The sequence below is a fragment of the Danio aesculapii genome, chromosome 25, assembly GCF_903798145.1.
Source record: "Danio aesculapii chromosome 25, fDanAes4.1, whole genome shotgun sequence".
NCBI lineage: Eukaryota > Metazoa > Chordata > Actinopteri > Cypriniformes > Danionidae > Danio > Danio aesculapii.
The window spans coordinates 19097686-19123866 of record NC_079459.1 but is presented as its reverse complement, the minus strand read 5'-3'; the positions used below and the strand labels follow the sequence as shown (position 1 = coordinate 19123866).

The window sequence follows — 26181 nt, the reverse complement described above, 5'->3', positions numbered from 1 at the left end:
TAATAAATACCCTAAACTTTTGAATGGGAGTTGATATAGTTTATGATTGCATTTTGGTAAACTTAATATTTTTTCAGATATGACATTATGATAATAAATATTTGTGTTAAGAGATTTGTATTACATGTACTTTACAATTACATATAATAAATGTAGTTTTTATAAATATATTTTATTCCTAATGATTCAAAAGAGCTTTATTTATGTGAAATCTGATGAGGGCAGAGTGTGTGTAGAAAAACGACAGCCTAAATGCACCATCTGGGATTACATTTAACCACAAAAGCATACAAAGACATAACAGGCTCAAAAAGGGGAAGGGAAAAATCAAAACCAGGGTAAATGAGATTTCTGGACCATTTCATAGCGGTGTTATCATAAATAAATCACATATACGTCTTAAATAAAAACAAGTGACATCTGAAATATGAAAAATACATCAAATCTATGCAAATAAAAAAGCACTGCTAAGAAATGGTCAATGATCTCCAGCAGGCACAGCGAGACAGGCAGGATTTTATGGCACATGGGGAGGAACAGGGCAGCTGAGATTGGCTTTTACATGTCCATCAAAGAAATGCTCACCCTTCTAAAACATAATGGCTGCCAGTGAGGCTATGCCCAAATGCCCTCCTCATCATCCTATTGGTTAAGAGATGGCAGGGTTTTAGCCAAGTGCAGCATGGGAAAAAAGATCAGGTTAGTATGCGAAGAAATCCAAGTAGAAGCGACCCGTAAGCGCAGACGCAAGATCAGCTTTCAATGTATTTGACGTAAATAATAGCATTACAACGTTGATCCTGGATCTGCGCTTAGGGGCGATTTCTACAGTCATGAATAAGAATAAAATCCATAGGGTTGAGAAGTCATGATCAATATGAAGGCAGTAAAAAGGAAATGATGGCAGTTGCGTTGGAGGTGAGAGCAGCTTCACGTTATTTACGATAACATGACTGTAATGGAAACGGACAACGGCGCGTTCATTTCCAATTCAGTTTCTGTTATTTAGTGTCCTACTAATGAGTATGAAACTGACCACACCTCCAATTTGTCTTTCTTCAGCTTGCTGTCAAGTTTAAGCTCCTATGAGTATGAGATAAGCAAAATACAGCAATGGTACATTTATTTCATATTCAGCCATATTGAATTTCACTGAACAAAACAAAAATGCTAAGAAATGATGATTGTAGTAAACTATTTTAAAGGAACAGTTCACCAAAAATGAACACACTGTTATCATTTACAATTTTTTCGAGAAAAAAAGTCGCACCTTACTATACAGTAAGTCAAATAAGTGAATATATTTATAATATCATTCATAAATATAGCTGCAAGCAGTAATAAAGGGGCCAAACACATCAAAGGCAGATGAGGAGCAAAGCATAGCAGGGATGATCAAACAACAGGCGATTTAATGGCTGAAAAATCATATTATGAATACAGTCACTACTTGTATGGTTAATGGTTTTTCAGCAATAGGTGGCTCTGTTACCAAATTGATGTGGTGTGGTTAGTGTAAGTGACCATGGCTTTACAAAGATACAGGTTCATGTCTATTTTGGCGAGCTTTTTATTAAATTAGATTACCATGTTATTCAAGAATTGTTTGACTAAACAGCTTAAAGGTGCTGTATGTAAGTTTTTGACTTATTCTGAAGCATATACATACCGTAATATGTTTGCAGATATTTAAGAATTGTTTATAACATGTTTGTTTATCTGAAAAACAATCCTAACGTCAGTTATTCTCCTTTGAAAAAGTGCATTCCGTGCCGGAATGTCTGCCTTTGTTTTGGTCTCTATAACCAGCCCACTGACAGTTGACCCAATTATATTTCAGCCTTGGTGGCTGTCAATCTCATTTCAGTCATGAAAGCTTTCAATGTATTCGTCCGTGGCTGAAAACGCGACCTCCAATAGACAGCAGCAATTTGCAGTGATAAGCAATTTAGCTGTCTGCACCAGACTCAACACGGCAGAAATATTTAAATACAGCCATTCAGAAGCGCAGAATAATGCACTGCACTTTAATGAAATGGTAAGGTTTACAATCAAATGAATACATATTAAACTTATTTACAGTGCAAAACACTAAAACACTGAAGTTTAATTTCAAACTATGTTTATTTTATTTTTAAGGTCTGAGGCAAACTATTTGCTGCTGCTTTCAGTATGGCAATAAATGTCATGTAAAATCGCATTAAAACCCACATCATTAGTATTTAACACTGAATAAAGCACATAATCAGTACCTGAGGTGATCATTGTCATTTAGTTTATGATGTTGTTCATCCTCGAGAAATTGAAGCCTTTCTAAAATATCAATTTCAGTTGATGCTTTCAACAAAAAACTCCTTTTCACATGGAAGATTCTTTCTATCGCGTGTCGTGGCTTGTAGTTAGGAGACGATGTTAGCTCGATAGTCAGGCAAGCTTGATCCGGTTGGTTTTGTCAATCTGCATTTGCGGGGAGTTATTCTTGGGGGGGTGGGGGGGGTGTATTGGTTGCTGAGTGGAAAATGTTTTGAATTAGGAGTACAATACTTAGTTCAACCACTGGGTGTCTATTTTACATACTGCACCTTTAAATTTGACCATTTTTATTGCATTTGCTGAAGATGATTTGGTTGTACTTGCATGTAAATTAGAGTCTAGCAGTGCACTCCAAATGGGATGTATAGCCTTCCAAATGAGTGAAATCGATTATGGCTGCCATGTTGAAGTGTCGTTTCAAACCAAAATGCTCAAGACTGCCACTTTGAAGGGCCCTTCAGAATGATGGATTTCAAAGCGGTAAAATTGATGGACACTTCGGGTGTCGGACAACGCTTTCCATTCGCAAGGGCTCATCCCTATTCCCTAATCTAACACACTGTATGAGAAGTTTAAAAAAATTTTATTGAAAAATTAGTAGTCGACAAAAAGTTTGGCTGAGCATGGCATAACTTATCAGTGACCTCTGACTCTATCAAGACCAGCAAAGCTACAACCCCAAATTAGAAAAAGTTGGGACAGTATGGAAAACACAAATAAATAAAAAACGAATTCCAAATTTACTTTGACTTGTAATTCATTGCAGACATTATAACAAACGTTATTTACGGTGTTCCACTTGGTTTTTATTGTTTTTTGGGTTTTTTTTATGAAAACGTTCCAATTTTGTTTCTTGCAACACATTTCAACAGTAAAGCATTTACTACTTTGGAATGTTGCCATTACTTTTTCACAACACTTAAAATACATTTAGGGACTGAAGACACCTTGTGATGAAGCGTTTCAGGTGTAATTTTGTCCCTTTCTTCCTACAAACAAGTCTTAAGATGGGCAACAGTATGTGGTCTTCGCTGTGGGATTTTGCGCTTCAAAATGCTCCACACATTCTTTTTTGGCGACAGATCAGGACTGCGGGCAAGCCAGTCATGTACCTGTATCCTCTTCCTCTGCAGCCAGGACTTTGTAATGTGTGCAGAATGTTGTTTTGCATTGTCTTGTTGAAATATGCATGAGCGTTCCTGGAAAAGAAGGCAGCATATTGTGTCCCAAAATCTCTAGGTACTTTTCAGCATTAATAGTGCCATCACAGAAGTACAAGGTACCACTGACACAAGCCCACATCATGACAAACCCTGGCCTTTGGACTTGTTGCTGGTAACAGTCTGGATGATCCTTTTCTTATTAGGTCAGGAGCACACAACGTTTATTTCTCTCCAAAAAATACCTGAAATTCTGATTCCTCTGACTACAGTACACTTTTCACCATCCCAGATGCCTCTGAGCCCAGAGAAGTCAATGGCTCTTCAGGACACTGTTAACATAGGGCTTCCTTTTGGCACAGTAGAGTTTTAACTAACATTTGTGGATGTAACTACGTAATGTGCTACTTGACAAAGGTTTGCCAAAGTAGTCCTGAGCCCATGTGGTGATATCACTTATAAATGAATGACGATTCTTGATGCAGGGCCGCCTGAGGGATCAGAGATCAATCTTTTAGTTAATCTTTTAATTATGTTATGCACTATTGAAAGGTGAAATATCCAAATGTCTTCCTTTCTTTCTTTGAGGAACATTGTTTTTAAACATTTCAATCATTTTCTTGTGTATTTGTTGGCAAACCAATGATCCTTTGCCCATCTTTGCTCCTAAAGGACTAGACCTTTCTTGGATGCTGCTTTTGTACAAAATCATAATTACAATCATCTGTTGACATCACCTGTTTCAAGTCACATCATTATTTAACCAATTTACCCATATTACTAGCCATAAATTTCTAATGTGCCAACTTTTTTTGGAATGTGTTGCAGATCTGAATGACAGGAAAGATATATATTTACAAATGAAATTAATATGTTGTGTTCATATTGTCTGCAATGAAATTTATATTAAAGTAAATTTGGAAATTACTACTCTCTTTTTTTATTAGTATTTTCCATACTGTCCCAACTTTTTCTGATTTGGAGTTGTATTTCATAAGCTATCAGTATATTTTGAAATTTAATATTAATATTTGACCACAAGTTGGTCACTGCAGAAATTGCAGTACATTCAAGGCATCAATACATCAATTATTATATATATTTTTTTTCTGTATTATTTGACTTTGCATGCTGCTACAAATCTAAAGAGAAAATATTTTAGGGCAAATTATTGCAAGAACCCTAACCTCTGTGGCACTGAGCCAAATCTGTGCAGCTAACCTTAAGTCATAATTGTTATAACATACACCAAGTTTGGTCTGACACTAAAGAAACAAAGCCTCATGTGCAATTTGGCAGATTATTTGAAAATGGTTTGACTAATCAACAATTTTTCTCTCAAATATGGTCTAAAGATGATCTGCTTCGATATCCACCAAAACCAGTCCAATTTTCAGTCTGAAATGTAGGCTCTTTAAAAAAAAAGAGGGGGAAACATATATGACAAAACATTTTGTAGGAACTGTCGAAAACAAATTTACTTGAAGAAATCAGAGACAAAAGGGTTATGTTTCAAAAGTTATTTGAATAAACATGTTGGTGTCACTAGAGGGAGCAAGATCAAAATTGATGTGAAGTTCACATTTTCTTCTATATTTAAGTATAAAACTAATGAACAAATACTTGTGACGTTTTTTTTATAAATGTCAAGCCTATAAACAAAAAAATGTAACTAGCGGTGTGTGGGAAATGCACTTTATAAATACTGACATTCAGAAATTCAAATACTAAAATATGTGACTGTTTACACCTGGTCACTTCATGAGTTTTTTTCTTATCAGGAAGTTATCTGATCATTAAAAAGATGTAAATCATTTCACTTTAACCAATTCAGGAGGTGGTCTGGCACGCGTTCCAGAAAAAAAAAAACTTGTCTAAAGGCATCTGGTTGTCGAAACCACATTTGTAATTTTTTCTCCTCCTAAAACATAAAAAATAAATAAATAAAAATACATGATAGCGTGGTATTGTCTGTATTACATAATCAAATATAACAGCATAAATGCAGCACGCAATGCATAGATGATGGTGTATGATGTTTGATATTTTGACCAGTCATTCACCCTTATGTACTGTTGGGGATCCACTCTGGGGTGATTTTGAGTCTCAATTTGGCCATAACTTTTTCTGTGTTTCAACTAGCAAAATGGTTTTTGGTGACAAATCTTATTTTGACATATATTTTGAGAAAATTAGTTTTTTTTTCATGAACTCAACAATACACTCTAGGCAAATTTACTACCCTTTTGTTATGTTCGGGATGAAAATATCCACTGAATTAAACTGCTGTAAAAATGCATCAGGCAAATCATTTTTTCAAATTTGTTTTGCATAAGTCTGTGAATCAATATCAGTCCTAATCAAAGCTACTAAATTGCTTAGAAAATTACAGGACTTTAATAGTCAAATTCATATATGATGTCACTGATTTGGTAAAAAAAAAAAACACACATTTTTAACATAAAAGTAATTGTGGACTGGATTTTTTTTACCTTTTATCAAAGTTTTTGACGTGTGAAACAGCGTCGCCTTTGATGCATTGTTTTTGCCCCTGTGACTTCCATTATAAACACATTTATTTGATTACAAAACCATGACACCGTATTATCGTGCTTTTTTGATTGTTGGTGATTTTCCCTGTTGGGAAGAGGTAAAATTTGTAATTTTTACAGGTGATCATCAATTGGCACCAATAACTCTTTAGATTCTGGATTTTATATGGAGCATAACAGTATATTAAAGTATGTGTATGTGTCAGTGAGAGTGACCTTTGCATCTGAGAATATCAAAACATGCATCTTAGCTCTCAGAACTACATGGAGTAAATAAAAACAAAGACTGTGTATGTACTGTGTATTTATGCACCATCAGATGTGGTTATAATGAAAGTCAGTGGGGCATAAACAGCCACCAACAGTAAATTACAGAGAAAACATTAAAATCTAACAATGCATCAAAGCCAATGTTGTTACTAATCATTCACATGTCCAAGACTGTGATAAAAGGTTTAAAAAAACAGTCCACAATTAATTTTTGTATTGAAAATATGTTATTTTGTGTCCGGTAATTTTTTAACAATTTAGTAGTTTTGATAGTAGTTTGAGTAACAGATTTCTACAAAAAAAATTGAAAAAATATTTATCTGATGCATTTTTACTGCAGTTTAATTCAGTGGATGTTTTCATCCCGAACATAACAAAGGGTAGTAAATTTGAACAGTGCACAAGGGTTGATCGTTAAATTATTCAAGTAGAATGTAAAATAAATATCAATTGGCAGCTTTCACAACAGAGATGCATCACACAACTGTACTAACCTATCTCTGTAAATGGACAGGAAAAATTATAGAAAAGTATAGAGTTTAGTTCGCTTAAAAAAAGGCACAGTGCTTTGTTTTTGTTAGAGTAGGTTATATACAAATGAATGTAAATTCTTTACAGTTCTGAATGGTGTCTTGCACATACAGTTGAAGTCAGAATTATTAGCCCCCCTGAATTATTAGCCCCTCTGTTTATTATTTTTTAATAACTCTAAAAACTAATAACTCTAATAATTTCTAATAACTGATTTATTTTATCTTTGCCATGATGACAGTAAATAATATTTACTAGATATTTTTCAAGACACTTCTGTACAGCTTAAAGTGACATTTAAAGGCTTAACTAGGTTAATTAGGTTAAGTAGGCAGGTTAGAGTAATTAGGCAAGTTATTATATTATGATGGTTTGTTCTGTAGACTATTGAAAAAAAAATATTTTGACCTTAAAATGTAAAATTGCTTTTATTCTAGCTGAAATAAAACAAATAAGACTTTCTCTAGAAGAAAAAATATTATCAGACATACTGTGAAAGTTTCCTTGCTTTGTTAAACATAATTTGGGAAATATTTAAAAAAGAAAAAATATTCAAAGGGGGGCTAATAGTTCTGACTTCAACTGTATGTGTACAACAAAAACAGATGTTTCATTTAGCATTTCGTTCGAGTGTTGTGTGCTTGTGCTGATATTTTAATGGAACACAGGTGAAGTCTCCTATAGCCTAAATCTAAAATGATATGCCTAACAATACAGTATATATATATAGCTTATGTCTCATATAATGAAATAAAATGCAGTGTATCTGATGCTTTAGTAGTCATAGCCTAGTTAAATTTGCATATAGTGTGGGTTTTAAAGATTGAAATTATATAATCAAACCCATTTTCACAAATCAGATAGCTATTCGATCAGAGAAAACGCACAAAGTGACCAGGTATAAATAGGTCCAGATTCTGGACAATGCAATACTCATGTTTTGTAGGAATTGGGCATATTATGAGAATGAGTAAATGTAACAGGATTTTTTCGAGGTGAACTGTCCCTTTTGCTGATGTTTGCAGAGGACCGGATTGTGACCTGATCAGGTGATTTCGGAGGTTTGTGATTGGTCTGGTCAGGTGGTGTTTTCAAGTATCCATCATCATAATTATCCGCCATGAGCTTCATGCGGTTCTGTGTCTAGGAGAAAAGAGGAGGCACAGATGTAAGGAAAGATTGGGAGGGTAAAAACGGATGAAAACAAGGGTTGATTAAGGGTCAAGAAAAGATCAATTAAAAGAAGCACATCAATAGACCTTGTTTATATACATAAAAGCGCAGCAGTCAAAACAAAGATGTATTTTGTCTAGGCCTTTTAAGTTCTTCTGCAACTTCTGTTATTGTTGACTGAAATCAGATAAACAAAGTGACCTTGAGGACGGTCAGATCCGCTCGGTGACGCAGGCCGTACCTGCTGTTTGAGCTGCTGCACCAAACGGTCCTTCTCTCTCCGCAGCTGAGCCACTTCCTCCTGTGTTTTCTTCTTTTTAGATGAAGAGAGCTCCAACAAGGCGATGTTAGCATCCTTCTCACTTATGGCTGCCAGAAGAGCCTCTTGTCTGTGGATTACAATTGATCAAGCCAGGTTAGAAACATATTATCGTCAAATAAACAAAAGCACATCTTTAGTAGTAAAACTGATAGTAGAAATAGTAATAATTTCACACTATTAAAAATAATTTTAAAAAAATTAAGATTTGAAGTCATTATTATGGTGGTTTGAGAAAGCCAACATACTGTTATACTATATAAACTTAATATTCTATTTCTTCTGAGACTAATTTCTCTATGCATCTCCTCCTAGACCGTTTAAACTACAAAAACCACAAACACCAAACCTCCAAACTGGTTGACTTTGGTTGCTATATCTCTTCCAACTGATCCGACTTTCGGTTTTCCGAAAACTGAATCAGATAATTGGGAAAAGTCCCGTTGCCTCAAATTGGACCAAACTTTGTGACCTCATAACTTTCCGCCAGACTGTCATACAGACTTATGGCTGAGCTCATTTAACTCAGACTACCAATCTGCCAATCACTGATGACCTTTCAACTTACTAGCCATACCCTAGCAACCACTTACGGCACCCTAGCAACTGTCCTATAGACTTCGATTGTAAAAAAAACTACCATTGACTTTACATTGGACATACTAATAACATACCAATTCTTAGTAGCAATATACTAATCCATATTAGAAACATACTAACGACATACCAACCCATACTAGAAACACCAACCCATACTAGAAACATACTAGCGACATACCAATCCATACTAGAAACATACTAAAAAGAACTAGAAACATACCGATCATTTGTAGAAACATATTAACAATATACCAATCCATACCAGAAACATACCAATCTATACTAACATACTAATTATACTAGCAACATGCTAATTTATACTAGAAACATGCTAGCAACATGCTAATTCAAACTAAATTCATGCTAACAACATGCTAATTTATGCTAGTAACATGCTAGAATATTGCAAAATTCATACTAGAATCATGCTAATTAATGTTGGCAACTGCCTAGCAACCACTTAGAACACCTTAACAACTGCCTAGCCTCAGTAACAACCTAGAACACCCTAGCAACGCCATGCTAATTAATGTTGGCAACTGCCTAGCAACCACTCAGAACACCTTAACAACTGCCTAGCCTCAGTAACAACCTAGAACACCCTAGCAACGCCTTAGCAACCACTCAGAACACCCTATCAATCGCTTAGCAAGAAACATGCCAATCCATACTAGAAACATTCTAACATACAATTGAAGTCAGAATTATTAGGCCCCGTGAATTATTAGCCCCCTGTTTATTTTTTTCCCTAATTTCTGGTTAACGGAGAGAATATAATTTCAACACATTTCTAAACATAATTGCTTTAATAACTCATTTCTAATAACTCGTTAATTTTATCTTTGTCGTGATGACTGTAAATAATATTTGACTAGATATTTTTCAAAACATTTCTATACAGCTTAAAGTGACATTTAAAGGCTTAACTAGGTTAATTAAGTTAGCTAGGCAGGCTAGGGTAATTAGGCAAGTTATTGTATAATGATGGTTTGTTCTGTAGACTATCGGAAAAAAAATTAGCTTGAAGGGGCTAAAAATTTTGTCTTTTTAATTTTTACTTTTATTATTTTATTTTTGCTTTTATTCTAGCCGAAATAAAACAAATAAGACTTTCTCCAGTAGGAAAAATATTATCAGACAAACTGTGAAAATTTCCTCACTCAGATTTTTTTTTTTAAGGGGGTAATAATAATTTTGACTTCAACAGTATGTACTTATCTTTCTATGCCAACTGTTTCAAACTTAAAAACTACTTCATTTATTAAAATTTAAAACTACTTCAAACTTTCAGACTAGGAGCCCTATCATACACCCACGCAAGGCGCGACGCAAATGTTTTTTGCTGCTAGTTTTAGCTCGACGCAAGTGTCATTTTGACGTTTTGCACCACGCTGTTTAAATAGCAAATGCATTTGCGCTCACATGTGCACCCATAGGCGTTTTGGTCTGAAAAGGAGGTGTGTTAAGGCGCATTGCTGGCACATTGCTATTTTGAGGAACCACCAACTTATCCAGCACATGTCCCAGCTGCAACCCATCACTGGGAAACACCCATACACTCTCATTCACACACATGCACTACGGACAATTTTTAGCTTACCTAATTCACCTGTACCGCATGTCTTTGGACTTGTGGGGGAAACCAACGCACCCGGAGGAAACCCACGCAAACACGGTGAGAACATGCAAACTCCACACAGAAATCCCAACTGGCCCAACCAGGACTCAAACAAGCGACTTTCTTGCTGTGAGGCGACAGTGATAACCACTGAGCCACCTTGCTGCCCTCATTATTATTGTTATTATTATTATTATTATTATTATTATGCTTGCACATTTTGAAGAGTAGTATTTTAAAAAGTAGAAACATGGCAAAATACGAATAAATAAAAACACGCAAAACTACATTTTCAAAACCATAATAAACCTGGTCGAAAGGATTCAAGCCCAATGTCAAACAGCACTTTAAAGAAGTACTATGGAAATGCTCTTGAAAGCAGTTGACCTCATTGACAATGACCAGGAGTCTTACAATGCTCAGCAGAGCAGATTAAAGTATGTCTGCATTCACAAGTACAAAACACCTCAGCGGAATATGGATTTTGTCAAAACGATTGTGCATAATAGTCTGAGAAAACCTGAAATAGCTTGTTTATTCTCAGTTTCTCCAGACTCCCAAGTGTGCAGACAGAAATAGCAAACAGAAGAAGCCACGTGCTGAATGAATCATCCTCCACATTTATTATCTCCACACAAAAAAAAACGTGATACTCAAAACAGAATGTTTTTCGGCTGCAATGTTTACTCTGTATTAACTGATTTATATCATTAACACTCCGGCTTGCCAAAGCTGACCTCAGAGTGAGATCTAATGGAAAATATGGCTGTTTAATGATTTCAAAATGTGAATTGTTTATTAAGATCTTAGAAGTTCATTACTGTATATAACACAAATTGTGTCTCGTATCCAAATGGCAGATGCAATAATTTTTCATTCTATCTTTCATTGCTGTTCCTACATGAGCTATAGGTCAAATTTTACTTAAATATGCAATGCATGATACACTCAAGTTACAATGCGATACAAACTCATAATGTAATACTATTTTCATCCAGAATAAACATATTTTGACATGGATTTGGTGAACTTGAATGTGTTCTTAACAAATGACAATAGTGCTTCCAGAATACAACTATATACAGGATTCTGAAGCCGAATATATAGAAATATTAGATATACAGAGCAGTTTAAAATGATAGGGACAACCTACAAATTCCTACATTTTTAGATCACTGTTTAGCCCTATTTGAAGTTTCATGACAGGAGTATATATAAATGGTGCTCCAGTTTCCACCACAGTCCAAAGGCGTGCTGTATAAGTGAATTTAGTAAGCTAAATTGTCCATAGTCTACGTCCTGGTCCTCCAGATTGGAGATTGAGCCTTGGTCTAACACCCCACCTCATAAAAACTAGATGTTACGAGAAACGCATATACTTACATGTATTGATTGATTGATTGATTGATTGATTGATTGATTGATTGATTGATTGACGGAACAGTTTTCCCTGGTTTTGGAATCTGATTGGGTAATAGCTGTAAGATATTAAAGCAATATCAGCACTCGTACAGCCTCTTCACCCTTACGTATTACTCTGCCCGCACTTGGACTAAAGAGGGATTAAACAACTCACAATAGTTTGACAAATATTGCAGCTGTTGGACAACATAATATACTTTTGAGGTTTTTTTAGGTGAGAATGTAGCTATACTGTAACTATGCAGTTTATTTATAAGGATAGTGCCTATTTTCAAATATTTATAATTTTGGAGATTCACTGCATTGATGGCCATCGGCCTGTTATAATGAGCAGTGGAAAGATGGTTGACGTTCACCACAAGATTGAGACTGCATAATAGTGATGCGCGAATGTAATAAAAATAAGTCCTTAGGGGAGAAAAACTCAAATCATTATAAAACAGGTGACATTCTAAGTCAATCTGTTTCTTTTTTATATGTTGTAATGCTGTATTTATACCATAGTAAGCTGGTAGTGTTTGGTTGGCCTCAACCTTATAATCTTAAAATTTGAGCAAAATCACCTGTTTTGTCATCACTTTACATATTTTGGTAAAGAATAATTTAAATATTAGCTCTAAAGTGATGTAAGATGAAGAAAGTAGTTCCTCATACAAAAGGACTTTTAATCATTTCTTTTTATATACACAATTATGCAATCAAACTGTTGTATAAACACAATCTTACAATCGCAGCTTGTATGGCTGTTTATCTGTATATTGTTACTGGTGGGGGGCACTAAGGTACTCGCCTCCCAACGCACACCTTCCCCCAGTGCGGATATACAGCCATATGACACTGCTACTCGTGTGTGTGTGTGTGTGTATGAATATATACATATGTTTTAAGCAGCGGATGCCCTTCCAGCCGCAACCCAGTACTGGGAAACACTCATAGACTCTCAGATTTACACACACACTCATACACTACAGCCAAGTTTAATTTAGGCAGTCAGAACATTGTTCAAATTCCTGCTGTGGCACAGAGCGCCATCTGCATAGTTTTACATTAAAAACCATTATAGCATTTGCAAATAGAATATGCTCGTCCGGTGTGCAAATCCTCGAGATGTCAACACACGATTCTTGTCCGTTTTGTGATTTGAGACGTGAAGTTTTCACAATGCACATTCAAAGCCTGCTTGAAATAGGTCACATCAATTGGATAAATTGGTAAACTTCTATTTTATATATGCATCTGTTTACATAAACGTAGCTGTCTTTCTCTCTCTATCTCTTACACGCATACAAATAGACACCCAAGCATGTACACACACACACATAACACATGCTCTGCATCATGCGTTCAAAAAGTCGTCAAACAACGAGACGACTTAACTTTTTTTTTCAATTTCAAATACACAGCAGGCATTAGGCGTAAATCTAGTTTCTGTCTGTTTCGCTCTGAATTTCCTTAATATCAATTACAGAAATTACTGGTTCATGAGATCTAAAAATTAATAAAAAATTAATGTGTAGATTTGTGTTTCACTTTTTCCACATTTATTTATGTTACAGCCTTATTCCAAAATGGATTAAATTCATTTATTTCCTCAAAGATCTACACACAATACCCCATAATGACAATGTGAAAAAAGATTTTTTTAAATTGTTGCAAATTTATTAAAAAATAAAAAACCTGAAAGATCACATGTACATAAGTATTCACAGCCTTTGCTCAATACTTTGTTGATGCACTTTTGACAGCAATTAGAGCCTCAAGTCTTTTTGAATATGATGCCACAAGCTGGGCACAACTGTCTTTTGGAATTTTTGCCCATTCCTCTTTGCAGTACCTCTCAAGCTCTATCAGATTGGATGGAAAGTGATGATGTACAGCCATTTTCAGATCTCTCCAGAGATGTTCAATAGGATTTAGGTCTGAGCTCTGGCTGAGCCACTCAAGGACATTCACTGAGTTGTTGTGAAGCCACTCCATTGATATTTTGGTGGTGTGCTTTGGGTCATTGTCCTGCTGGAAGATGAACCATTGCCCCAGTCTGAGGTCAAGAGCACTCTGAAGGAGGTTTTCATTTAGAATATCTCTGTACATTGCTGCATTCATCTTTCAGATGCCTTTCGGCAAATTCCAAGCAAGCTGCTATGTGCCCCTTACAAAGAAGTAACTTCCGTCTGGCCACTCTACCAATCAGGCCTCATTGGTGGATTGCTGCACAGATAGTTGTCCTTCTCCCTGTCCACAGAAGAATGCTGGAGCTCAGACAGAGTGGCCATGAGATTATTGATCACCTCCCTGACTAAGGCCCTTCTCCCCCAATCACTCAGCTTAGACGGCGGGCCAGCTCTAATGAAGAGTCCTGGTGGTTCCAAACATCTTCCACTTACGGATGATAGAGGCCACTGTGCTCATTGGAACTTTCAGAGCAGCAGAATTTTTTCTATAACCTTCCCTAGCCTTGTGCCTCCAGACAATTCTGTCTTGGAGGTTTACAGACAAATCCTTTGTCTTCATACTTGGTTTGTGCTTTCTGTCAAACCTGGGAACTTATATAGACAGGTGTATGCCCTTTCATATCATGTTCAATCAACTGATTTTACCCCTGGTGAAGTACAATTAAGCTGCTGAAACATCTCAAGAATGATCAGTGGAAACAGAATGTACCTGAGCTCAATTTAGAGCTTCACGGCAAAGGTGATTTTTTTCAGCTTTTTTATTTTTTAGCTTTTTTATTAAAAATATTTTTTCACATTGTCATTATGGGCTATTGTGTGTAGAATTTTGAAGAAATAAATTAATTTAATCATTTTTGAAATAAAGATTTAACATAAAAAAATTTGGAAAAAGTGAAGCGTTATGAGTACTTTCTGGATGCACTGTATATGTTAAAATAACATACACAATATATATATGCAAAACAATAAAAGAAATACAGCAAAAATTGAGGCAAATTTGTGCAAAAACTCACCACTTTATCTGAAACATTTTATTCACAAAATCTTGGAGAGACTGACAGTTAGTTCACATGATTCATGTTTCACATTTCTAAACATCTGTTAAGAAAACAAAGTAAGCATATGTGATTTTCATGGCGCATTATGGGACTTTTCAGGGAGGGAATGTTTCAGTGCATTGGCCGACTCCCTGACTACTCAACAAAGGAGCTGATTGAGATGCACCATTATTATATAATGTAAGCTTAGCAAAATCATCTGCTGAAGCCTATTGCAAGTTTAGATATTCATAAATACATATAAATAATGTCGCAGATGCATCAACTTTCTTCTGAGGGATTACTAACCGGCTTTGACTGTTCCATTATTGCAGATGGCTTATGTATTGCCGCTAATAGAAACAGCTGCTGATCAGGCATCTATGTATATGATTCTATTCACCCAATGCAAGTAAGTAATGCAACAAATCTAGGTATGGTCTGAATAAGAAATTTATTCTGGTTTGTCAACAGCTTTACTGACTGCTTGCGCGTACAGTCATTGAGCTCATGTTGTGCGCAGACACATGAAACTATGTAAACGAGCATTGACAGCCTCATTCATTACAACAGGATGGAAGCATTCTAGTGTTGTCATGTTGCCCACTTTCTGTGTATCATTTATTTTCAATATGAATAACACTTTTGTTTTCATGCTGTTATGAAAGCCAATGTGGGTTTGGTCGTTTAGTAAGTCTTTTAATTTACTGATGTATAAAAAATTTTATAGTCGTTCAGGAACAGTTTATGTTGGATGTGTAACTTGCTTAAAGAATTAGGCCTCCAGTTTCACTGTACAAAAAAAATTATTCCACATAATGCCTTCAAAATCTTTGAATAATTTTTTAATATATTTGAGGTCTGTTTGGACCAGAAGAATCAGTTCACTAATAAATCACTAATTTTGTTACGATCACCAGCAATTTAGGCTTAGCAAATTGCTTGAAAGCATGCACCCGGACTACAATTCTTCCAGTAAAATGAACTACAAATCCCATCATTCCCTGCACTCACACACCTAGCCCAAATCTCCCTTGATTGCAAACATACAGCTGAAGCTTGAAACAATAGGGGAATTGTGAATTCAATATATAACAAACGCATGAGTGAAATATGGGGAAATAAGAGGGTAATATAAATACAAAAGGTATAAAGGGCTAGACAGGAAATAAAAAATATATATATATTTTATATATATATATATATATATATATATATATATATATATATATATATATATATATATATATATATATATATATATATATATATATATATATATATATTATAATCCTAAAAATCATTTTATAATTATTTAATAAAATAGTTCTTTAACTTAATTTGTTAAGAAACCTTTAGGGTGGCAGGATCAATGATGATAATTATTTTATTAAAGTCTGTAAGACTTATTTAAGTTAATATTTAGGTTATTCACTAAAATATATCATTTAAATCGTTCATGAAGCTGAATGTAATAAATAGTCTGTATAAAAAAGGTTGCAAATAAACCTGTGCCTTTATAACCAGATTATTTAACAAAACATGATACTGCAGTAAAATATTTGTAGTCTTTTAATAAGCATGATGTGTACAAGATAGAGATGGTATGAAAAATCAATTGTTTGTTTTGAAATTTGTAAATCAGAATCTGTCCAATAATAAACCAGAAACACATGTGGTTGTTGTCATGTGGTGAACTCGGCCAATCGTGTAACCTCGGTGTTGTCATCAGAGCTCATGCAGTCGCTCTTCAGATGCTGCACGGCCTAAGTCAGTCATCTGATCTCGGAGCGATGTCGAGGTACTTTGATGCCACATGTGACAGTCATGTGGTGTCGGCGCAGCATCAATCCGGACAAAATGTCTAACCAGCATGCACCGCTTTAAGACAGATTTCGATTGATCTGCGCAGCGCTGCATGAAGTGGAATGCACCTAATTTCTCGCTGTTTGCTAATGTTTCAGTGTTTCCACCTGTGTCTTTCTCCAGTGTGTAATTAGTTTGATAATTCCTGAGTTCCATGTGTTTGTGGATAGTGAGAATGTGACAGTGAGATATTTGGAAGAAAGGCTAAATATATTTTACCAGTATTTTCTATCACTAATGTAACTTCATATTTTACTATAATCCATTTTCACTAATAGGACTTCATAAATACCTAAAATAATAAAAAAAATTATGTGCAAAAAAAAAAAGATTTAAACGGCTTTAATTTCACAACTCTACAAACTCTACTCATTCTCCCATTATCAGATTTCAAACTCTTTATAGGCACCGTTATGATAGAATGTAAAACGATTTTTGTAACTTACTTCATCTCCAGCACCTCCTCCAGGTGTCGCCTCCTCTCAGCCCTCAGTGTGGTCAGATGAGCTTCTTTCTCCGCCAGAGACTGTTGGGTGGACGACATCTTGGCCTTCATGGACTCGAGCTCCAACTTCACCTTCTCCATCGCTCCGAGCAGCTCTTCCATCTTTTAAGACAAAAAGAGAAGGTACGTCTCTTTCACTTATTCTTTACATCACAAACTTGACCACTTTTAGGGGTGATTTCACTTTGTGTTGAAGCTGGTAAAATGAAATTGACACATAAATATAATACCAACACGACTTCTGATATAGAATAGATATGTGAAGTTTATTTATAAACAAATTTCGAGAGGATCAGGTGCTTATGATTGCTTCCAGCTGTTCCAGCATTAGCTCATGACTAATTATCCTATCAGACGATTCTTAACTTACTATAAATAACCAGAGTTTTCTCATATCAATATCTTCGTCTCGAGGAAACCCTTCTTTCAAACGGGCGAAACGGTGGCCAGTGATTAGCACTGTGGCCTCACAGCAAGAATGCCCCTGGTTTAATTCCCTTCCAAACCTGGCGACATTTCTGTGCGGAGTTTTGCTCGTTCTCCCCGTGCTCGCGTGGGTTTTCCCCAGGTCCTCCGGTTTCCTCCCACAGTTCAAAAACAAGCACTCTAAACAATGAATCCAAAATATTTTAGCCAAGCTCTGAGTACACCTCTTCTCAGCATCCATATATGACACTTAGCTACAATAAGCAAGAGGGAGTCATCGAGATCTACCTGAGCTCAAACTCCCCTCTCGCCCTGCAATGGGAGGGAGCCCAGGGCTTGAGGATCTTATAAGCTCAGGGCTCTCTCCCGGGACAGCATGCCAAACAAGCTTTATTATCAATCATCAGCTAAGTGTGAACTCTTAAAATATATTTTACAACCTTTGACAACTGAAATGAGGCTATGTATGTGAAAGTTAAATCTCTGATTTATGTTTGGTGAATATGTCAGTGGGTGTCACCATTCAAAATGAAAGAGCAGCTTATTGCTTGTAATGTCTTATTTCTCATTGTCATAAATTAAAATAAGACGTATAACAGCTGAGTGGAATTTCGTAAAATAAAACAAACTCTGACCAATGTGAGGAGAGTTTACTCGCATATGATTTTTAATCACGTTGAACTATTTAGAAACTTTGCTGTGTGAAAGCAAACCGAACCAAGAACAAAAAACTACATTGTACCAATTTTAATCCCTGTTTCGAAACCAAAGTATTGATCTACAGGTGTGAAAACACCCTTAGAATCACCGCAAAAGCGTTCAGGAAATGCTTGTATCATCACATTTGCAAAGTATCAACATCCAAGTTGGTACATTTGACTATACTAATACTATATCAATCATTGTAGTATTTACCTGTTTCTCCTGGTGGTTGCGAGCGGCCTCCTCCTGTGCCAGTACCATCTCTCTTTCGGCAGTGATCTGAACACTTTCTCTGAGAGCCTCCTCCAGCTCCTCGATACGCTCTGCCTTCTGCCGCAGGGACTCCTGGGATAGACAGGCTTATCATCAACACACAGTACAGTTTGACAGTGTTGGGAAAAATACAGAGAGCTGTCAAAACAGACAGAGCTGTCATAACCATCGCTCTGTTCGCCTCACCTGCTGTGGGCCATCGTTGACATTTCTGCCCTTTCCTGGCGGCTCCTTGTGTTTGCCAGACTTCTTACTCTGCTCTTTCATTTGCCTGAAACATAAACATGACATGTTTGTGAGAGGAACACTCTGCATTTTATTGGTGAAGTTAAGAGTTTTAGTGTGGAGGAGAGTAAAGGGGTTCATAATAACAACTGTTTAATTGTCGGAAAAAAGTATATGATTTTATTATTGGTCTGTAAATATAGCAAAGGCTCATCAGATGTGAACACTTGTGCTATTAGTAACGCTTTAATAGTAATAATACTATTAAAGAGCAAATATTTAAGAGCAATCACATTACATTTCCTGTTCTTTCTTTTTTTTTTCTTTTTTTCACTGAAAACCCCATGAATATCAGTTTTTGACAGCTATGATTTGATCTTTTTATTATTTTGAATAGGTGATGTTAAGGGGCAGAAGTGCTCATTCTAGTGAGCTTCTGATTGGATAAAATTAGGGATGCATGATATAGCAATGCCATATTTTATATATATATATATATATATATATATATATATATATATATATATATATGTGTGTGTGTGTGTGTATATGTATTTAATTCTCTTTAATTCTCAAATAAATTACTAATTCATTTTATCACTTTCTATATTTAGATTATGATTGCCATTATTTAGGACTCATTTTAAGTTACGATTTGAATGGAAAACATCCTTCTAAATGAAAATAACTAATAATATTATTACAGTTAATCTTTGGTAAATCTCGAAATCAATATCAGTTTTCCTACTGTTCATTATAATTGTATATTGCATAAATTGATTTGTACACTGAGACCCAAAAGGGACATGGTGATTCAAAAAAATATGAGATGGTAGTTTAAAAAATTGCTTATGTTCTTTCATAAAAATGTATCCTCAGAAAAAAAGTCATATCATATTTCTGAGAGGGTGGCATGATTGCTCAGTGGTTAGAACTGTCGCCTCAGAGCAAGAAGGTCACTGGTCCCGGCTGGGCCGGTTGGAATTTCTGTGTGGAGTTTGCATGTTCTCCCGGTGTTGGTTTCCTCTGGGTGCTCCAGTTTCCCCCACAGTTTAAAGACATGCGCTATAGGGGAATTGATAAACTAAATAGGCCGTAGTGTATGAATGCATATACGAATGTGAGAGTATATGGGTGTTTCTCAGTACTGGGTTTCAGCTGGAAGGGCATCCGCTGCATAAAACACATGCCAGAATAGTTGGTGGTTCATTCTATTTTGGTGACCTCTGATAAATAAGTGACAAAGCTGAAGGAGATGAATCAATCAATCAATCAATCAATCAATCAATATATCAATATTCCTGAGAAACATTCTATTTTTTTGAGGTATTGCATTTCGCAAGTAACATTGCATTCTCTAAAAAGTATTTTGTTTCATGGAGAAACTTTGGAGTTAGGGCTAACTTTGACATTTCCTCACTACTATTCTTGATGAAACTATTCATTTTTGCAAAGGTATTGTGTACTCCTGAGAAAGTTACAGTGTCATTCTATATATTACAAATGTTTTGCACTCCCCAGTCATTTCAAAATCAATGCAAACATTTTGTGAATGAACATAAAATATTACTCAGAATCACCATGTCCTTTTTGAGAACTCCATATTTTTATAGTCATTGATTTTAGTGGTTTTAGTGCTTAATTTTTTTATTTTGTACATTTTTGAGGATGATTAATATTGAATAAATCTACAGCCTTTTCAGTATTTCTGGTTCACGTCCTCAATGTTGATATTGCTCACTCCTGGAAAATATTAGGGTGATACTATTATAATGTTTAGTAAAGTCATACAAATTTGGTCAGTTTTTCCAGACGAGAACTTAACTTTAGGTCTGTACATTTTAACTTTTTTCTGGCAAAAAAACAAATATGGTACTTTGCTGACATTGATTATAATTGTCATGGATTGGTCAGGCTCTCACGACCCCCACTCACGAAGATCACCATCACCTGACTTCTAATGAGCACACAGCTGCATCACATTCACGAGCACCAGATAAAAGCACAGCACTCCAGTCGCTCATTGTCCGGGCTCGTCTCGACGAAAGCGGACAACTGAGCGACCACTCAGCGTAGTCATCCTCAGCTAAAACAAACGATTTACTTACCTGTTCTCTTTGTATTCCTCCTAGTCTTCCTGGTCCTCCCGAATCGTCCTGTCTTCCAGTCCTTCCAAGTCTGTGTCATCCTCTGTCAGCTGTATCTGGTGTGTGCTGTCCATCCTCGTGTATTCCTGTTACCCAGCCACGGAGGAAAAGACCCCAACATCATTCCTGATCCTCCTGGCTATCCTTCATGTGCTCCTTGTTGTCATTTAATAAACACCCTAACGTTTCCTTACCTCTGTCTCCTGTCCGCTTCATAACAGAAGCCCGGACCATTAACGACGACAACATGAGCACCCCCGATCACCTTCAAGAGCTGGTGGACCAGTTGAAGCGGATTCTACAGCCACCAGCTCCACTTTCCAACGCACCACCAGCACCGAGCACTTCCGCCTCCACAGTTTCTTCTTCGGCCCTTCCTTCCAGTCCCATGGCCCGACCAGCGCCCTACTCAGGCGGAGCGGGGGAGTGCAATGGTTTTCTGTTACAATGTTCCCTCATATTCGAAATGCAACCTTCTCTATATCCCACAGATAAGTCGAAGATCGCCTACATCGTATCTCTACTCTCTGGACCTGCACTTAAATGGGCTGAGACGATCTGGAACCAAGCCGGGCCGGTCATGAATTCCATCACTACCTTCACGGAGTATTTCAAAGAGGTGTTTGGACGTTCTGATGGGGAAGTAGCCGCTGGAGAGCAGCTGTATCATCTAAAGCAAGGTACTCTATCTACACAGGAATATGCTCTCCGGTTTCGCACTCTAGCAGCTGCAAGTGGATGGAATGAGAGATCGTTGTTGACCACGTACCGGCTCGGCTTGGAACCCACTCTCCGAATCCAACTGGCCACATTAGATGATACAATGGGTCTGGAGAGATTCATCCAACATTCTCTCCGATGTTCCGATCGTCTCCGCTCCTATCAACAGGACACCATCACCCCCTCGTCTGCACTCCTCCAATCGCCTGAGTCAACAGCCTCTCCAGAACCAGAACCCATGATAATAGAGTCTGGAAGACTGACATCAGCGGAACGACAGAGGAGGCTGACCCGGGGTCTGTGTCTATACTGCGGTGTCAGTGGACACACCCGTATGGAGTGTCCCCTTCGTCCCATTCGGACTTCAGTGAGTGTATTCAGTACGAATATTGAACAATGTAAACCACTTACTACCACCGTACAAATAACTACTGCCTCTATTTCTCTCCTTGTCACAGCCCTCATCGACTCCGGGTCAGCAGGGAACTTCATCTCCCAATCCCTCTGTCGTCAACTCCACCTCCGTACTGAGGCGTCCTCGCATATATACCAGATACAACCGATAACCCAGTGCACTCGATCTTCGACCCGTATCCATCGACAATGCGAAGACATCCTTCTTCAAGTGGGGTTGTTACATCAAGAGAGGATTCAATTTCTGGTTCTGGAGGGTGCAAATATGGACATCATTCTAGGGCGCCCGTGGCTGGTGAAGCACGATCCCATCATCTCTTGGGGCACAGGAGAGATAAAGAAATGGGGATCTGGATGTACACCTGCCTGTTTTCCAAATCTCCCTCTTCAAGGTCGGAATCCCATTTCTTTGTTTGCAACATCGGTCGAGAGCCCTCCTGAGAAGCAGTCTATCCACATTCCTAAGGAGTACAGCTCCTTTCATGATGTCTTCTGCCCCAAGAGAGCTTCCCAGCTACCGCCGCATCGGCCATGGGACTGCGCGATCGACCTAGTTCCAGATGCCCAGTTGCCAAAAGGTAGGATCTACCCGCTCTCGCTTCCAGAGAATCAGGCAATGGAAGATTACATAAGGGAGGCTCTGAGTCAGGGGTACATACGTCACTCAAAATCACCAGCCGCCTCAAGCTTCTTCTTTGTGGCCAAGAAGGACGGAGGGCTGCGTCCATGCATCGACTACAGGGTCCTAAATAACGGTACAGTAAAATACCGATATCCCCTTCCTCTGGTACCAGCCGCTTTGGAACAGCTCCGAGAAGCTAAAGTCTTCACTAAATTGGACCTCCGCAGCGCGTATAATCTGATAAGAATACGTGAGGGGGACCAATGGAAGACAGCATTCGTGACCCCTACTGGCCACTATGAATATGAGGTCATGCCTTACGGTCTGGTCAACGCCCCCTCCGTATTCCAAAACTTCATTCATGAAGTCCTCCGGGAGTTTCTTCACCACTGTGTAATAGTGTACATAGATGACATCCTCATTTACTCCCGGAGTGAGGCCGAACATCGCCAACACGTTGCGGAGGTCCTACACACATTGAGAGAACATCACCTCTACCTCAAAGCGGAGAAATGCTCATTCCACCAGAAGTCGATTCATTTCTTGGGATACATCATTGACCAAACCGGTATACGTATGGATGGGAAGAAAATTGAGGCTGTTCTATCCTGGTCAGAACCCACTTCCATTAAGGAGCTCCAGAGGTTTCTTGGGTTTGCTAACTTTTATAGACGGTTTATCAAGGACTACAGCAGGATTACATCACCTCTCACTAATCTCCTCAAGGGTAAACCCAAAGGACTGGAGTGGACCAAAGAAGCAGCCGCAGCCTTCCGCCTTCTTAAGAAGGAGTTCACAAGGGCCCCACTCCTGACTCATCCTGACCCAAATCTTCCTTTCGTGGTGGAAGTGGACGCATCCACCACCGGCGTCGGGGCAGTATTATCTCAACATCATGATACACCGCCCCGACTGCATCCCTGTGCCTATTTCTCTCGGAAGTTGAGCCCGGCGGAGCAGAATTACAGCATAGGAGACAGGGAGCTTCTAGCAATCAAGCTAGCCTTGGAGGAGTGGCGTCACTGGTTGGAGGGAGCCAAACATCCGTTCCAGGTGATCACAGATCACAAAAACCTCCAATACATCAAAGAGGCCAAGAGACTATGTCCACGTCAAGCCAGATGGTCACTTTTCTTCTCACGTTTTGATTTCTCCATTTCCTATCGTCCAGGACCCAAGAATCTAAGAGCAGACGCTCTCTCTCGTTTACACGAGCATCACGATCATGAAGAACTCCCAACGAAGATTCTTCCCGAACACATCTCCATTTGTCCGATCACCTGGAACGCTCCTCCAGTCGTTGCCACTCCGGAAGCCCCTACTCCGCCGGGATGCCCTCCTCATCGGCAGTTCATACCACCTGAACACCGGGTAGATCTGATCCACTCCTTACATACCTCGCTAGGCACTGGACATCCAGGGATCAACAATACTCTCTCGCTAGTATCCCAACGATTCTGGTGGCCAAACATGGCAAGGGATGTGAGGCAATATGTTCAGGGCTGTAAGGACTGTGCCCAATCCAAGAGCCCACGTCATCTACCCGCTGGAAAGCTCCATCCCTTGCCGATTCCGAACCGTCCCTGGTCACACCTAGGAGTGGACTTTATCACTGACCTCCCTTCGTCAGAAGGTAATACCTGTATTCTAGTCATAGTAGATAGATTCTCAAAGTTTGTCAAACTAATCCCTCTGAAAGGTCTTCCCACAGCCTTTGAAACTGCCGACAATATCTTTAATCAAGTCTTCAGGTCATTTGGTATTCCAGAAGATATTGTGTCGGACAGAGGTCCACAGTTCATCTCACGTCTATGGAAAGCCTTCTTCAAGCTCCTAGGTGTGGCCGTCAGCCTCTCTTCTGGATATCATCCCCAAACCAACGGGCAGACAGAGAGGAAGATTCAGGAGGTGGGACGGTTCCTGAGGACCTTCTGCAGTGGTCACCAGAACTCCTGGAGCCAGTATTTGGGCTGGGCAGAATATGCCCAAAATTCACTGCGGCAACCCTCCACCGGACTCACGCCATTCCAGTGCGTCCTGGGCTTCCAACCACCGCTCTTTCCCTGGGATGGCGAACCATCTGATGTCCCCGCAGTGGATCACTGGTTCCGGGAGAGCGAGAGAGTCTGGGACGAGGCTCATCAACATCTGCAGAGGGCAGTCCGTCGAAGCAAGGTAACCGCCGATAGGAGAAGGTCTGAAGAACCCAGATACACACCCGGACAAAAGGTGTGGCTATCCACCCGGGACATACGCATGCGACTGCCCTCTCGCAAGTTAAGTCCCCGATTTGTTGGTCCCTTCACCATCGTGGAACAGGTTAACCCCGTCACCTACAAACTACAATTACCCTCTCACTACCGTATTCATCCTACATTCCACGTATCACTCCTGAAACCCTATCACGATCCTGTTCTTCCCTCCACAGAGCCTGACCACGAAGAGGAACCCCCTCCTCCACTGCTCCTAGAAGAAGGAGCCGTCTACGCAGTGAAGGAGATCTTGCGTTCCCGACGTCGTGGTGGCCAGTTGGAGTACCTGGTGGACTGGGAAGGGTACGGCCCCGAAGAAAGGACATGGGTTCCCAGAGCTGATATTCTCGATCCTAGTCTCATGGTGGAGTTTCATGAGAGCCACCCTGAGTTCCCAGCGCCTAGAGGCAGAGGGAGACCACCACGGCGTCGGAGGTGTCGGCCCTCAGGAGCGGGCCCTGGGGAGGGGGGTACTGTCATGGATTGGTCAGGCTCTCACGACCCCCACTCACGAAGATCACCATCACCTGACTTCTAATGAGCACACAGCTGCATCACATTCACGAGCACCAGATAAAAGCACAGCACTCCAGTCGCTCATTGTCCGGGCTCGTCTCGACGAAAGCGGACAACTGAGCGACCACTCAGCGTAGTCATCCTCAGCTAAAACAAACGATTTACTTACCTGTTCTCTTTGTATTCCTCCTAGTCTTCCTGGTCCTCCCGAATCGTCCTGTCTTCCAGTCCTTCCAAGTCTGTGTCATCCTCTGTCAGCTGTATCTGGTGTGTGCTGTCCATCCTCGTGTATTCCTGTTACCCAGCCACGGAGGAAAAGACCCCAACATCATTCCTGATCCTCCTGGCTATCCTTCATGTGCTCCTTGTTGTCATTTAATAAACACCCTAACGTTTCCTTACCTCTGTCTCCTGTCCGCTTCATAACAATAATACTGTATAATAATTTTATAAAAGTTCAAAAGTCTTGTAAAAACCCTCAGTCACACTACAGGGATTTTACAATAAGTATTTTAAAGAGTGCCCTCTAAAGGGTCAAGGGTACACTATCATATATTTGACTAATT

At 38.6% G+C, this 26181-nt stretch overlaps 1 protein-coding gene across 2 annotated transcripts in view; it reads right to left on the bottom strand.

Annotated features, from left to right (window-relative positions):
- The window catches only part of LOC130219143 (ELKS/Rab6-interacting/CAST family member 1-like), a 70997-nt gene that overhangs the window by 6285 nt on the left and 38531 nt on the right, over positions 1–26181 (bottom strand). For both annotated transcript variants that reach the window (XM_056451432.1, XM_056451433.1), the window contains 6 exons: positions 18906–18990; positions 18660–18791; positions 17260–17420; positions 8241–8388; positions 7868–7969; positions 586–642 (listed from right to left, as the gene is read on the bottom strand). In XM_056451432.1, coding sequence (XP_056307407.1) covers positions 616–642; positions 7868–7969; positions 8241–8388; positions 17260–17420; positions 18660–18791; positions 18906–18990 — 655 coding nt within the window. In that variant the 3' untranslated portion in view covers positions 586–615. The remainder of the gene's footprint in view (positions 1–585; positions 643–7867; positions 7970–8240; positions 8389–17259; positions 17421–18659; positions 18792–18905; positions 18991–26181) is intronic.